Source organism: Pipistrellus kuhlii, unplaced genomic scaffold (genome assembly GCF_014108245.1).
Source record: "Pipistrellus kuhlii isolate mPipKuh1 unplaced genomic scaffold, mPipKuh1.p scaffold_m20_p_2, whole genome shotgun sequence".
NCBI lineage: Eukaryota > Metazoa > Chordata > Mammalia > Chiroptera > Vespertilionidae > Pipistrellus > Pipistrellus kuhlii.
Genome location: NW_023425515.1, coordinates 131650799 through 131665978, shown reverse-complemented (window position 1 = coordinate 131665978; position 15180 = coordinate 131650799). Strand labels below are relative to the sequence as shown.

At 46.2% G+C, this 15180-nt stretch overlaps 1 protein-coding gene and 1 long non-coding RNA gene across 2 annotated transcripts in view; both read right to left on the bottom strand.

The window, feature by feature from the left end:
* Nucleotides 1-1236: 1236 nt before the first annotated feature.
* Nucleotides 1237-3081, bottom strand: LOC118722342. Its single transcript, XR_004988973.1, has 2 exons — nt 1844-3081; nt 1237-1625 (listed from the first exon to the last, which is right to left on the bottom strand). It is a non-coding gene; the product is annotated as an uncharacterized LOC118722342 (long non-coding RNA).
* A 1190-nt stretch (nt 3082-4271) lies between these two features.
* The window catches only part of LOC123652626 (collagen alpha-1(I) chain-like), a 33660-nt gene continuing 22751 nt past the window's right edge, over nt 4272-15180 (bottom strand). Inside the window, exons 4-5 of the mRNA XM_045583812.1 lie at nt 4676-5443; nt 4272-4627 (exon numbers count right to left, since the gene is read on the bottom strand). Of these exons, the coding sequence (XP_045439768.1) occupies nt 4272-4627; nt 4676-5443 (1124 nt within the window). The remainder of the gene's footprint in view (nt 4628-4675; nt 5444-15180) is intronic.

Genomic DNA, 15180 nt, shown 5'->3' with positions numbered 1-15180 from the left:
AATGCATTGACCGAATTTTTTGCATCAAAATCACAAGAATTTTACAACAGAGGGATTAAAATGCTTCCTGAGCGTTGGGCACAAGTAGTAGAAAACAACGGCAACTATATTGTTGATTAAATTTTGTTGTATTGTTTAAATAAATTCGATTTAAAAAAAGTATTAGAAAACGACATTAATTATTACTAGACCTAAAATATATATATATATATATATAAAAGGCTAAGTGACCAGCCGAAGGCTGACAGGTATGACACACACTGACCACCAGGGGGCAGATGCTCAATGCTGGAGCTGCCGAGCAACAGCATCTTTGCAGAGTGTCCTCTTGCACTATGGGACCCCTCAGGGGATGTTGGACTGCTGGTTTCAGCCCAATCCCCACAGGCCAGGCAGAGGGACCACATCTGCCTGAGGAACCCCACTCATTCTGCAGATGCCCTTTGAGCCCCAGCACCTGCCCTTAGAAGTTTAGATTTAACAAATTTTGCTCTCAAAAGAAATTTCAATCGCCCCAGGTGAGGCCAGCTGGTAAGGGACCATAGGAGTTTGGCTCTAGGGTGTTTCTGGCCCATCTGGCCCAGTCCTGCCCTGTTGGCTACCTTCTAATTTATTTTCTTTCAATGTGCAGGAATCCATGCACTGGGCCTCTAGTATATATTGTAGTATAAAAGGCTAATATGCAAAGTGTCTCCTCAGGAGTTTGACAGGGAGACTGGGAGTTTGATCACTTGCTATGATGTGAACTGACCACTAGGGGGCGGTGCAGAACAAAGGAAGGCCCCGGACAGCAGCAGCTGGAAGACCTCGATCGGCCCTGATTGCTGGCCAGGCCTAGGGACCCTACCCATGCACGAATTGCATGCACAGGGCATCTACCCTGTTTCCCCCAAAATAAGACAGTGTCTTATATTAAGATTTTCTCCAAAAGTTGTGCTAGGTCTTATTTTCAGGGGATGTCTTATTTTCGGGGAAACACGGTAGTCATTTAGATAAGCACAAATCAACTTAGCATTTCAATTCTTGGTACAAGGAGATGCACACATAATGGCCTTCTCTTAGTTGATCTTTTTAGACAGTACCTCCAGGAGGAGTATGGGACTCTAGGGCCAGGCTGCCTGACTTAAAATTTGTCTTGCTCTGCCACTTAAAGGCTGGGTGATTTTGAGCTACTTCTTTTACCTCTCCATGCCTTCATTTCCTGTCTAAAAAACAAGGATAGTGACTGTATCTATCTCACAGGGCTGTGATGAAGTCTGAAAGTGAATCTATGTAACATATAGGAAAGAAGTGCCTGGCCCCTGATCAGCACTGTAGCTATTTTATTATTCGTGTGATACAGAGTTACCATGTGCTGGAACAGTTGCCCTTCCTGAGCATAGCAACTCAGTAAGGGACAGTACGTGCTCTGTAAGGTTTTGTTGAGTAGAACTTCCTAGACACATTATTGTGTTTCTGCCACCTCATTTCTGTAGGCATGTCTAGTGTAACTTCAGAATCCTTTTTTAAAAATCATATTTTAAATTTTGAATCCAATGTCAAATCAGTTATTGTCCTTTGCTGCCTCCTTCCCATTTGTCTTCCTTGGGGAGTAGGAGAAGCTGACAGCTTTTTATATCCTAGACCTGTGGCCGGCAAACTGCGGCTCTTGAGCCATATGTGGCTCTTTGGCCCCTTGAGTGGGGCTCTTCCACAAAACACCATGGCCTGGGCGAGTCTATTTTTGAAGAAATGGCGATAGAAGAAGTTTAAGTTTTAAAAATGTGGCTCTCAAAAGAAATTTCAATCGTTGTTCTGTTGACATTTGGCTCTGTTGACTAATGAGTTTGCCGTCCACTAGGACCTAGACCATCAGTGATCTTTCATTATTTTGTCATTGGTAGAGCTCTTACCAATTTCACCTTTAAAATCCTTGTTTATTATTTTTCTAATAGGTGCTCAATATAAAAAGCAATTCAAACATACAGAATTTTGCAACAGGAAGTGAACAGCCAGGATGTGGTAATCCCATATCCAGACATAACCAGTTATCTACTTGTTATGTATACTAGTACTTCTAAATATCTTACAAGCATACATTTAATAACATGAAATATAAATAAAAATTGTATCATAAAATTCATATTGTTCTTCAACTTGCTTTTTTTACTTACAGATTTTTGGCATTCTTCCATGTTGGTACAAATAGATCTCTTATTTTTATTAACAGCTTTTTATGGTTTTTCTTCTACAAATCTAGAATAGTTTGCTTACCTAGTTTCCCAACTGGAATTTTATTACTTTTACATGTGTTTTCACTATTATAAACAGTGCTGCAAAAATATACATGTACACATATGGTTTTGTACATAGGTGCATTTTGGAAATACATACATTTGGCATAAATGTGTTCAAAGTATAAATTCCTAGATGTCAAATTGCCTGGTCAAAGAAACACACATATTATTTTATTAAAAACTGCCAAACTGCCCTCCAAAGGAGTATATCCAATTTATACCCACAGTCATAGTGGATGAGAATAACTCTGTGTCCACATTTGACTGTTTCCTGAGTGTTACTTTCCCTTTTCTCAATTTATAGCCATCTTAAAAACACATTTCTCTCACATCTAGAACCATAGTTTAAAACCCACGGAGGACCAAAACACAGGACAAAGTGTTTTTACTGACAGCAAAACAGTCCAAATTAATTCTAATAGCAAGGTGTTTTGAATCAAAATATCACACCACTAGATGGTAGTTTTCAAACTGCTCTAACCTCACAGATCAGCAAATCTGTGCTGTGATTAGATCGCTGACCACACAGCTCCTGCCCACACACCTCCTTGGCTGGGCGTGTGGAACAGGAGAGGCTGCTGGCATGAGGGACAGGGCAAAGGAATGTGAGAAAGCAAGAGGTCAGGAGGGCTCAACATCTAATGTCATCTTGTAACTGGTCTAGCCCAGTCCCTGGAGTGTGCTCCAGCCCTCTCTGTTCATCCTCCTCCCGGCCAGGGCTGCCCCCTTTACTTCCGGCGCCTGGGGAACAAGGGCTCAGGACCAGTCAGTTCTATCACCCCCTTCTAGGGGTTCCTGAAACTCTAGAATAGGGGTGTCGAACTCAATCAGAGAAGGGGCCAAAATCTAAAATCCAGCCTAAATCGCGGGCCGAATGGTTTACTGAACAGTCATAAACTGTCATTGTGATGGAAACGCAGCGGAGTGCAGTGATGACAGCGCAGTGCAGGCCACATTGCAAGGCCTGGTGGGACGGATTTGGCCAGCGGGCCTTGTGTTTGACACATGTGCTCTAGAACACCACTCTCTTTAGTGGCTCGCCATCTCTGAACTCACACCTTCCCCAGGACCTGTTCACATTTGGCGTAGAATGCTTAGGAACATTTTAGGTGCTGAATTAATGTTGATTGAACATTCACTGACATGGGGGAGACATTTTGGTAGAAGAGAGGTGAGACTTCCCAATATTCACAGAAATGCGTCGATTCAGGTTAGATGAGCTATAGAGTACTGGGCTGGAACCATTTGTCTTGTTAAAAACTAACAATTCCTCCCCCTAGCTCCCACCCCCCACTTTATTTCTTGACCCCTGCTCCTCCCACTCACACACACAAAAAGACTGCAAATATGTGTACTTTGACCTCACAACAAAAACAAGAGGGAAAACCATCAGGTTGGAAAACACCTCTTCGCAGAGGTCAACCTTTCTTCATCTGCCTGCTTCAGATACAAGACGTTTTAGGCAGAAAAGGAATGGAGGGGGGAAAGAGGAGACTCGGATGACAAGAACTGACTCCCCAATATATCTTTATTAGAAGGAACAGAACAAACGCTATTCGTGCCAAGACCAAGTTGTGTGTGCCCTAGATCCTAGGTAAGTACTTTCTCCTTAGGGTTGGAAGCCGCTTATTGGATTTTTATGCAAATTTCCCCATTTCATTGCATTTCTCCCCAAGTCTGAATATGGGCAGTTTAGACCTAGGAATGGGAAGGGCGAAGGTTCCTGACCTTTTCTCGTCCCCCTCCCCCCCCCCCCCCCCCCCCCCCCATGACAGCGGCAGCGGGAGCCCGGTCTGCCCAGGTGGGCTTCTGCATAGTCTCTGCGACATGGACCCGGCCCGTGCACCTGCTCGGCGTCTGGCGGCCTCTCGCCGCCCGTCCCCGACCCCGGGCTCCCGACTGGCCGCACCCCCAGCCCCGCCAGCCCACCGGCCAGGCTGCGGAAGCGGCGGACCCTCGGAAGGCGCGCCGGAGCCCCGGGGCCAGCGCCCGCAATCACATGGAGGCCCGCGCCCGCCCCATTGGCTGCGGCCGAGCCAGTGGCGGCGCTCGCCGGCCGCGGTTGGCCCCGGAGCAGCGGCGCCCGCACGGACCCGGAGTCCATGTTACGCTTTGTCTGATTCCCCCTGTTACAGAGTCATGTGCTGCTGCTCCGCTCGCCGCCGCCGCCGCCGCCCGGGGTGCCCCGGCTCCTCCGCCGCGCTTCCAGGTGGCCGCCGCGGGCGGGGCCGCGGGAGTCGGGTCCAGGGCGCCGCGCGCCCCCGCCGCGTCCCGGTGCAGCGGCCACCGCAGGTGATGCCGCCGCCGCCCGCCTCCGCCTAAGCCGGGCTCGGCGGCCGAGCTGCCCGGGCCGTCTGTCCCCCAAGGTGGGTGCGCCCCTCTCCCGGGCCGGGGCCGTCTGTCCCCCAAGGTGGGTGCGCCCCTCTCCCGGGCCGGGGCCGGGCCGCGCAGGTGGGAGCCGCGCCCGAGCGCGCAGGCGTCCTGCCCCCGACGCCGCGGCCCGAGCGGAGGGGGCGGAAAGGGGCGTAGCGGGCGGCGATCGGGGCCGGGCTGGGCTCCCGCCTCTGGCCCCGCGGGCCCGGGAGGTTGCTCCGCTTTGGGCTGTGGTAGCGGCGGGCGCCTGGGCGGCGGGCCCTGCGGGCGGGGAGGCCGTGCCGCCTCCCTCCGGCCCCTCCGGGCGCGCGCTCCTGCGCCTCCCTCCGCCCAGTCGGAAGGGCGGGGACACCCGGGTGCGGCTCCGCCGAGTCCTCCCGGAGGTGGGGGTTCGGGTCTGGCCTGGCGGGCCCGGTGCGCCGAAGGTGAGCCCTTGAACTTCCCCGGGAACGCCTCCCGCTGCTCCCCGCGCCGCCGGGTGGGCCGGGACGTGAGGCCGCGCCCCGCCCCCGGCGCGGGGCGGAGGGAGCCGGAGGCGCGCAGGTGCACCCAGCCCGCGGCGGCGGCTCCGGGTTGGGTACCGGTAAGATCCGCTTCCAGCTTGTTCGGCGGCGTGGGCACTCGGGAGCGGGACCGGGGCTGGGATCCTGTCCGGGGGCTGGGAGAGGAGTAGGGCCGGGGGATGGTTGCCCAGAGAACCGTCACCTCCTCTTTCTGGAGGGTACCGAGGGGCCTTCCTCTTTCCGGGGTCCTTGGAGTATCTCTTACGGATGAAGAAATAAGGTTTTTGGTGTCTTAAAAAGCCAGCCGCGGTGGAGAAAAGCTGCTACAGGTCCAGGGAAGGAAGGTAGGTCCGTGGTGGAGAGGGGAGATCGGGTGTGGCGTCCCACCCGGTGCACATTTGGGTGTGTGTGTGTGTGTGTGTGGCACAAGATGGGAAGGTAGGGTTTTCCGAAAGAAAAAGCAGAGATGAGAGGGAGGGTTCTCAGGAGGTAAACAGATGTAGGGAAGAGGTGTTGGGAAGGTCCTAGCCCCGGGTGGTGGCGGGGGGGGTGGGGGGGGGGAAAGAGGGGAACCGCTTGTTCTCATACATGGCTCCTTCAGCTTTGCAGATTCCTTCTTGAGTTTGAGAAATAGTTCTTGTTGGGCAAGGAAAGCGATTAGGACATAACTTTGAAAGAGACACAGTAGTCAAGAGATAGCTGGCCGTCTGGAAACTTTCCTCAGCGGCTTTGGTAATACCATGCCATTCGGTCAGCGTTTATTGAGCACCTACTATGTGTTCCGCCCTGGGCGCTGGAAGAGTCTGGGACCCTGTAGGGAATTCCTGTCAGCAGAAATGGTGAGCGCTGTTTACCTGATAAACAACCAAAGGGCACTTCCAGGTGCCAAGAATGACTGTGATTCAGGCCTTCCCCCCGCTAACGCTGCTGGGGCTTCTGGTTCTTACAGACTTGTGGGAAGAATCCTGGACCATAACCAGTAAACCGGGTCTTCAAAGAACATTTGTATTTATACAGTTTATAAACACTTGACCAAACACCATCAGCTAGGCCAGGATTAGAGTTGTGGCCTCTACGTTTGACATTAAAAATGCAAGAGCAAGACAGGAAAGATCCTGAGGTGAGAGAGGTAGTTAAAATACAAATCGGGCAAAGTTTGATTTGGAGGGGTTGGTCTCACTAGGTTATTTGAGAGCTTCCCATAAAGTGATGATTTAGGTAGTCCATGGAGCTGGAGAGGGGAAATTCACAATCATGAATTGACATGGTCTATTTATATATTTTAACATTTCATCTTAGATTTTTCTACTTTGCATTGAAGTGTGGGTGTGTATGTACTCTCTTGATTAAAACTTAACACCTTAGAAGGCTGGAGAGAAAACTGACCTTAAGTGACCATTCCCCCAGTGTGTTCCATTATGTTGAAACAGTAAAAGTATTGAGCCACGTACCTATCTTTTTCTCCCCGCCAAGGTTTCCAGAATTATATATATAAACAACAAACAACACAAAACTTGGCCTTTTTTCCTTAACATTTATATTGTGCAGAGCTTTTTTTTTTTTTTTTTCATTATTAATTTTAGAAAATTTTGATGTGTTTGGTATATTGCAATAGCTAAATTGTTTTTTGGTAACTGTATTTTGGAAATTAGACTTGGTTCAGTCTCAGTAATGTAGGTAAATTGGCAGCGGCTATGAAAAAATAGTTTCATCAAAACTGTACTTATGGCCTGGCTGGCTTGGCTCAGTGGTTGAAAGTCGAGGAGATGGTAGTTCCATTCCTGGTCAGGGCACACGTCCCGGTTGTGAGCTTTATCCCCCGTAGGGGGCGTGCAGGAGGCAGCCAATCAATGATTCTCTCTCATCATTCATGTTTCTGTCTCTCTCTCCCTCTCCCTTCTTCAATAAATCAATAAAAATATATTTTTAAAAAACTCTACTCACGATCATATGTTCTTAAGATGGTATTTGGTAAGGGATTTCACATATAATGGGAGCTGCTCTTTGACATCTAAGAAATGGCAGTCCATATTGAGTACCAGCAGGCAGCAGAGAACCAGAGTGGGTGCTGCGATGCCTTAACAAGGAAGGAGAGGATTCTTGAACGAATAGAGGGCAGGTAAGAGGTGCACGTGAGGTTGCCACCTGAAGGAAACATTGCCTTTGTCTGGAAGGTCCAGGAATACTGAAAGTGGAAATGGTGTTCGGAGCCGGATGGAAGTGCTGCTTGTGTGGGAGAAGCAGGAAGGAACATCCCTTAGGGGAAGCTTTGAGATCTGTCATAGGTCAAAAATAGTAAATAGGTTTGCTGGCTGGAGCTGAGAACATGACTAATGAAGGAAGGTAGAAAGAATCTAGTTAGTGGAAAACTTGAGCCACAAGACAGTGGTGTTAATCATTTGCCTCAAGAAGAGTGGCTCTCCACGAGGGGTGGTTTCGCCTTCCAGCAGACATTTGGCGATGTTTTTTGCTTGTCAGAGCTGAGAGGCAGGTGCTACTGACATCTAGTGGGTAGAGGCCAGGGATCCTGCTAAACATCCTGCAGTGCCCAGGTTATTGCCCCACAACAGAGAATTAGCCTGTCTAAATAGCCAGTAGTTTCAGGGTTGAGAAATCCTGTGCAAGAGAGTGAACAGAAAGGCCACTGTGAAGTGAAGTTGCATCTCAGAGTAGGTCTTGAAGGGAAAGGCCTTCTTGACATGTGGGGGAAACGGGTTAGAAAGCCAATCTAGGAGACTTCTGCTGTTCGGAGGCCTGATGTGATTAGGATCTAGGCAAATCCTAAGAAGCAAAGGGCATTCTTGAGATCATGGCAGGTGAGCTAGTAGGTCAGTATATCTAATGTTGGGTAAGTGGGAACTGGGATTCTAGGGAGATCCTGATCTAACTTTATTAGTACATTATTACACTCGCTAGGCAGCCTCTGTTTAAACTCCCCAAGGAACAGGGAACTCAAATGTTAAGTGACCTCACTCTTAGCAAGACAATATGCACTGAGTAGCCAGATTATTATGCTCTCTGAACACATAATAGTCTGGCCACTCAGTGTATATCCTATGTAATAAAAGGCTGATATGCAAATTGTTCCCTCGACCAGAAGTTCGACCAGCAGGCAGGCCAGCCAACCGCCCATGTCCCCTCGCGCTGGCCAGGCTGACCAAACCCCACCGATGTGTGAATTCATGCACCTGGCCTCTAATACACACACACACACACACAAACTGAGTGGCCAGATTATTATGAGTTCAGAGACCATAATAATCTGGCCACTCAGTGTATAATGACACTTGTTTTATCATAGGCTAATTGATATAAACAAGATTTCAAAGTTCCTACGGCATCTCATCAGGGTTGTAACAAAATGACCTCAAATGAAACGATGTTATTCGAGGTCTTGCTGTACTTTTGAAGGCATGCCATTATATCTTTGGACTGTAGATATTTATTATTTGAGCTGAGGACTGCCTCCTTGAAACTTCTAGCCATTGATTCTATTCCTCTGGAACTACGCACTTCCAAGGAACAAGGCTTTCAGTGCACAAAGACAATATGATGTCTCCCTCCCCCTAATCAATTTTTCTCCATGCAAAATAGTCCCACCTCTTTTCACAGTCCTGGGTGGGACATGGTTTCTAGGTGTCTTCTCAGTCTGTCAGTGTCTCTCGGAGAGTAATGGTTGTCTGGAATTGAATATGGTAATTGAGAGGGGATCTGGTCAGCCAGCAGTACAGTAGAACAGCTGTTTCCTGATACCAAAGCATAAGCATCTACTTAGTGCAGCTTAAGGTCAAAACACCGCCCTAAAAAAACAAAAAACAAAAAACATAGCGTGTAGCACAGACTCGTGTAGGTTCCGGACAGTAAACACTCCAGATATTTGTTGTAGGAGTTGATCCATCCTGTAGTCACTGGGCAGATGTTTTGTGTGTAAAGTTGAGTGGAAGTCTTTGTTTGTTTTTTTTCTTCTGTTCAATGTTATCCTGTTTATTGTCGTCTGGTCTTTGGGTCCTTTGAGATTTTTAAAATCTTGATTCTGTCTTCTAATCATGAGAGAGGGTAGAGGATGACTTTGCCAAAAGCTTTGTTGTCACTAATATTAATACTGCATGAAGCCTAGTAGTTTGGTACTGTGGTCCTATTTGAGAGCTGGGTGCTGAGTGATAGAAGTGAATTCCAGGGGTTGGTAGTCCTTGATTAACAGGCTTCTGAGAAATCTGTGTTCGTGGTCATGCTCCATTGCATTTAGTTCTTGCTCATGTTTGCACCTGAGATGCCCTTTTGAAATTATTTGAGTCTGTTGCAAGCTTCTGAAATCTGTACTCCATCCTCTGGGGTTTTTGTAATTCTGTTAAGAGAATTTTTAATGTTGTATGCACATCTGAAGCTTGCCAGATCAGTGGCTGTTGAAATTTGTGAAGAAGCAAACCGGATAACTGATACTGGCAACAACCATACATGAATTTGGTTCCCACTTAGGCTAAGATTTTTTGTTTTTTTTTTCCTTTTTGGTTTGCTAGTATGCCCAAAATACTTAGTTAGTTTGGAGAAGGAGAGAGGATTTGGGCTTAGAAACAGGCCATTTTTCAGAACTAGGCTTTAGCTTGTCATTGTTATAAATTTCATACTTATCAGATTTCACTGAGAAGATATTAGGAAATTGCCATTCTCAGATGTCATTGGAAGCAGACAAGTCAGAAATCCTGGGTGACTCATTGCCAAGTTCTTCAAATGTTCTCGATTTCTCCAACAAACTAGATTTAAATAAACTTCTTGGTTCAGGTGGCAGCCATCCAATAGTGTTGAGAGTGCTAGAACAGAATTCCAGATCTCAGAGCCAGTGTGTGCAATGTGTTGTCTGTCCAAATGGTACAGTGTGCCTACTCTCACCTCTGCGCTGTGTCTGTATCCTCTGGCAACGAAGGATATTATTGTGAGAAGAAGGGGTGTTTTGTGACTATATGAGACTTTTTTTTGGGGGGGGGGGACTATTTGGAAACTTATAGATATTGCTCTCTTATGCTTTCAGAGGTTGAATCAGAGTTGAAGTCACCTTGGGATTAAGGATGCAGTGTATCATTTTGAATAAAAAGAATTTTATAGATGGGAGGGATCAGCATTTGGGTTTTATAGATGAGAAAATCGAGGCACAGGAGGTGATGTGATTACCTACAGCTTACAGATGTAGTGACAGAGTAAGCATTTGACTTCATCTACCTTGAAGGCCACACACAAAGATTTCTAAGGATAAAGATTTCCCTTCTGCTTAGACCTGTATAAACAGTGGGGTCCCTCGGGTCTTGTTTACATAATTGCTCCAAAAGAAGGAGTCCACAGTGGAATTCCTAGGCTTACAGATGACAGTAAGCCCTTGTGAATTATGAAATATCTAACCAATGGGGATTTATTCCAAGGAAACCATAACTAGGATTTGTTAGTAATCAAATTTGCAGGTGAGTTTCTTTGTGGGCAAATACGAGGTCAGGTGTTAAGGGGAAAACTATGGAACTGTCATGGATGGTGTTGTGGTGGGCAAACCCAGGAAAAGGCTTCAAAAATACTTTCAAGATGTTGGGCCACTTGGCAGTGACAAAGGATGAGAAATGCTAAGCTTCATTAAAAAGATTTTGGAAACGCAGTCTTAATTGAGTTTCCACTGTGCTTTGTTCAAAGCATGGGACCTGGCTTTAGGAAAGACACCAGCCCTGGCAGGACCTATGTAATGGTTCCCAGGAAGCGGACATTCGGCTAGAGTCTACAATCCCTTCTAGGAGGCTCCATGAGAATAGGCCTTGTCCATTTGTTTTTCTGGTAAAAATATTAGGATTTCTAGCATCTGGAAAGAAGATAGCTGGAAGGAGATGTTATTGAAGCCCTTGAAACCACTAGGGTAGGGACAGAGTTAACCGGGATTACTTACCTATGTGCTATTTCAGTTGCCTGCTTCCTATCTGGGTTGTTCTCCACTGATTTCCTGGTGTCCCACCTATGGCTGGCCCTCCTGCCGGGATGCATGAAGAGGTATACCTTAAAGCACATGTGTCAAACACAAGGCCTGCGGGCCAAATCCGTCCCGCCAGGCCTTGCAATGTGGCCCGCACCGCGCTGTCATCACTGCACTCCGCTGCTTTTCCATCACAATGACAGTTTATGACTGTTCAGTAAACCATTCGGCCCGTGATTTAGGCTGGATTTTAGATTTTGGCCCCTTCTCTGATTGAGTTCGACACCCCTACCTTAAAGCTTTATAAGACACTAGAGGCCTGGTACACAAAATTTGTGCACTTGGTGGGGGTCCCTCATATCAGCCTGTGCCTTCTTTTAGTCCCACTGATGGCTTAGGCCCACTCCCCGCTGTGCTTGCTAACCACGAGCCCGGCTTCTGGATGAGCAGCGCTCCCCCTGAGGGAGTGCACTGACCACCTAGAGCACATGTGCCAAACACAAGGCCCGCAGGCCAAATCCGTCCCGCCAGGCCTTGCAATGTGGCCCACACCGCGCTGTCATCACTGCACTCCGCTGCGTTTCCATCACAATGACAGTTTATGACTGTTCAGTAAACCATTCGGCCCGCGATTTAGGCTGGATTTTAGATTTTGGCCCCTTCTCTGATTGAGTTCGACACCCCTAACCTAGAGCAGCTTCTGTTTGAGCATCTGCCCCCTGGTGGTCAGTACATGTAATATCGGCCGTTCAGTCGATTTGCCTATTAGCCTTTTATCATATGGGTTAAATTCAGGATGAATGCAAGAAAATACGGTACTGGTTTTTCTTTCTTTTTTAAAAAAATATTTTTATTGATTTTTCTTTTTTTACAGAGAAGAGGAGAGAGGGAGAAAGAGTTAGAAACATTGATGAGAAACATTAATCAGCTGCCTCCTGCACACCCCCTGCTGGGGATGTGCCCGTAACCAAGGTACATGCCCTTGACTGAAATTGAACCTGGGACCCTTGAGTCTGAAGGCCGACGCTCTATCCACTGAGCCAAAGCAGTCAGGGCTCTTTTCTTTTTCTAATTACATTTATTGGGGTGACATTGGTCAACATGAACATATAGGTTTAAGGCATGGGTTTCTATGTTACAAAATCTGTATATCGCACTGTGTGCCCACCACTCAAAGTCAAATCTCATGTCATCATATGGTACCAGTTTTTCTTGATCCTGATTGGCATCAGAATCAGTCAGTGTGGGGAATGCATCGTTTCCATCCAAAGTTGAGAATGCTCCAGTGTGGTGAGCCGGTTTAAGGTACAAGTGGATTTTTGATTGGGGGAGTGACTGACACCTCTAACCCCTCTGTCGTTCCAGGGTCACCTGTGTTTTAAAGTTACATGAGCCCAGCCCTATTGAATCCGAATGCCTGGGAGTGGGGTTTCCGTTTGAAAAGAGCTCTTCCCACCCCAATAGATTCCGGTGTGCAGCCAAAACTGAAAACCACTCTCTTACAGAGTTGTGCATAAAGGCTGGGTACCGACCGGAGACACCTTTAAAAAGGCTTCGAAACAGTTGTAGTTTTCAGTTGGTGATTAAGACAAGCAAGGAGCTTTAAATATACACCTGTATCCTTGGAAGGGATGACCAAGAAAGAAGACGCTCCACAGTGTGGCCCTAGGTGCCTCATGAGACACTGCATCCTGATCTGGATGCCATGATGGGGCCAATACAGGTTTTTTTTGTTTGTTTTTAAGCTTTTTATTGATTTCAGAGAGGAAGAAAGAGGGAAAGAGACATAGAAACATCGGTGATGAGAGAGAATCATGGATCGGCTGCCTCCTGGCACACCCCACACTGGGGATCGAGCCTACAACCTGGGCATGTGCCCTGACCGGAAATCACACTGTGACCTCCTGGTTCATAGGTCGATGCTCAACCACCGAGCCGCACCGGCCAGGCCACAGTTCATTTTTGAGCAGTCACTGATGGCAGCTGCACCAAACTGTGCAAAAATAAAAGTCAAGACAATGTTCAGCAAGCTTTTCAGTTTTTAATGCTAAATTTATTCTGTATAAAGAGATGTTTAGAAATAATCTTGGGTTGTCCTTTGTACTTTGAGGTGTTAATATATTGTTTTTTCCTTTTAAGAAAAGGTGGTGGTAGTTTGCTTTTTGGTGTCATTCTTTAGTCACCTAAAACCTGGGAATTTGATGACAGTCTTCCTTTTGGAGTTTTACTAGTCAGTGAAATCACAAGTCTGGCCACTGCTCCTGCTCTGAGGTGTTCAGGATGTCTGTGTCCTCCTCTTGACACCTGCTGTTGGGGTAGGCTCACCAATATCGATGTTAGCCTCCATTATGAACATTTCATTTCTTAAAAATGTTTTGACTTTCCTCCTCTGCTTGCTGGTAATAGTTAGGAACACTGCCAGAGAAGGCTTCCGTTCCCCCAGCAACCCATAAATCCCATTGCTAAATCTCAGCATCAACAGATCATCAACACTGCAATGAATTCTGCAGAGCAGGAATGTGCTTCTCCCTGAGGGATGTTGACCACAAGAAGCTGGGAGACAGGGAGACAGTACACATTCATGCCCATCACCTTGGGTGGGAAAGCCATCAGTCAAAATTCTCCTACTGATTGTTCCCAGCCCAGCTCTGAGAAATGTTTGAAAATCAAATTCTTTGGAAAATGGCCTCCATGTCGCTTTCAATAGCACTCTACAGAATAAGCTTTTAAAATTAGTTTGTCAACGGATATAAAAATTAATTTAAAACTTAACTGGTTGAGATGTAATTGAACAATTTATGGAATACCCAAGATTAATAATGACTACTTATTAGACATTTACTGATTGTCCAAACTTATGCCCTAGAACTTAGTCCTCAAAACAGTCCTGAGTGGACGATGATGGGCTTATTCCCATTTTACAGATGAGGTTATTGAGGATTGAAAGAGAGGTTATGTGATCTGCAAAAAAACAAACAAAAAAACGCACAGAATGTAGGTTTTAAAACTAATCTTATTTATTTCAAAATCAATTTTAATCTGTAATCTCATTTCTTTTAGATTTCTGTGTATTCATTTTATAGTACCTATTAATATTTTTGTTAAAAAGAATAAGAAAATTAGACTTTGAGGTGTAAAGAGACCTCACAACTCATGTAGTTTGTGCCCTTCACTTGTAGATCAGATCTGAAACGTGGGGAAGAGGAGAACTGCAGTGGCACACAGGTCTTCAGGCTTCAAGCTTGTGTTCTTGTCAGCTCCCATTGGTTTTAGAAAATACCAGCCCTGTAAAGCCACTTGAAAGGTCACCCTAGAATTGAGAGGGTAATTTTAAATTACTTGTTTTGGTATTTTCTCTGGCCCTATTCTCTGTTAACAGTAATTGGTGGTAGAATGCCAGTAGCGCCCTCCTCCTAATTAGGTTTATCCTTACGGTAACTACTGTACATAAACATATAAAGATATTGCTAATAGGCTAGTATTTGTTAGGGGTTATGTCCAAATGCTTTCTGAGTAGATGCTCTACCAAAGTTATGCATTCAAGACAATCATTCATGTCCTCTACGTAAAGAATGAATTAATAAATAGCCACATAGCTATATATCTTATATTTATAGTCTGTTGTATTTATAAATGTGTTATGCTCAACTATAATATAATCATTTCATTGATGTGAATTCATTGTTACAGGTGTTTTGTTTTTTTGTTATGTACATTTTTGTTTTTGCTTAGTTCTAAGTTGTTTTTCATATAAATTATTTGTACCTGGAAAATTCTGTACCAAGCAAAAACTTTATAATTATGTCTGTAATTTTGGTACAAACCAAAGACAGAAAAAGGTAGAATTGGAAACTAGCTAATGGCCCACTGGGGTCTCAGGCAAATACCAAACACTGCCAGAAGTAGGCCTCATGGGAACTGGGCCGAAGGTAAGGTGATCTGTGGCAGCTGGCACTCAGCCTCAGGGTGGGGTGATCAGGAGGGGATGGGTTGGGCCTGTGCTGAACGGGTCCTGTCTAAAGAGGTCCCTTTAGCAGATCTATTCAGCAGCCAGTTGTTTCCATGTGGGAATGTGGGTCAGTCTTAC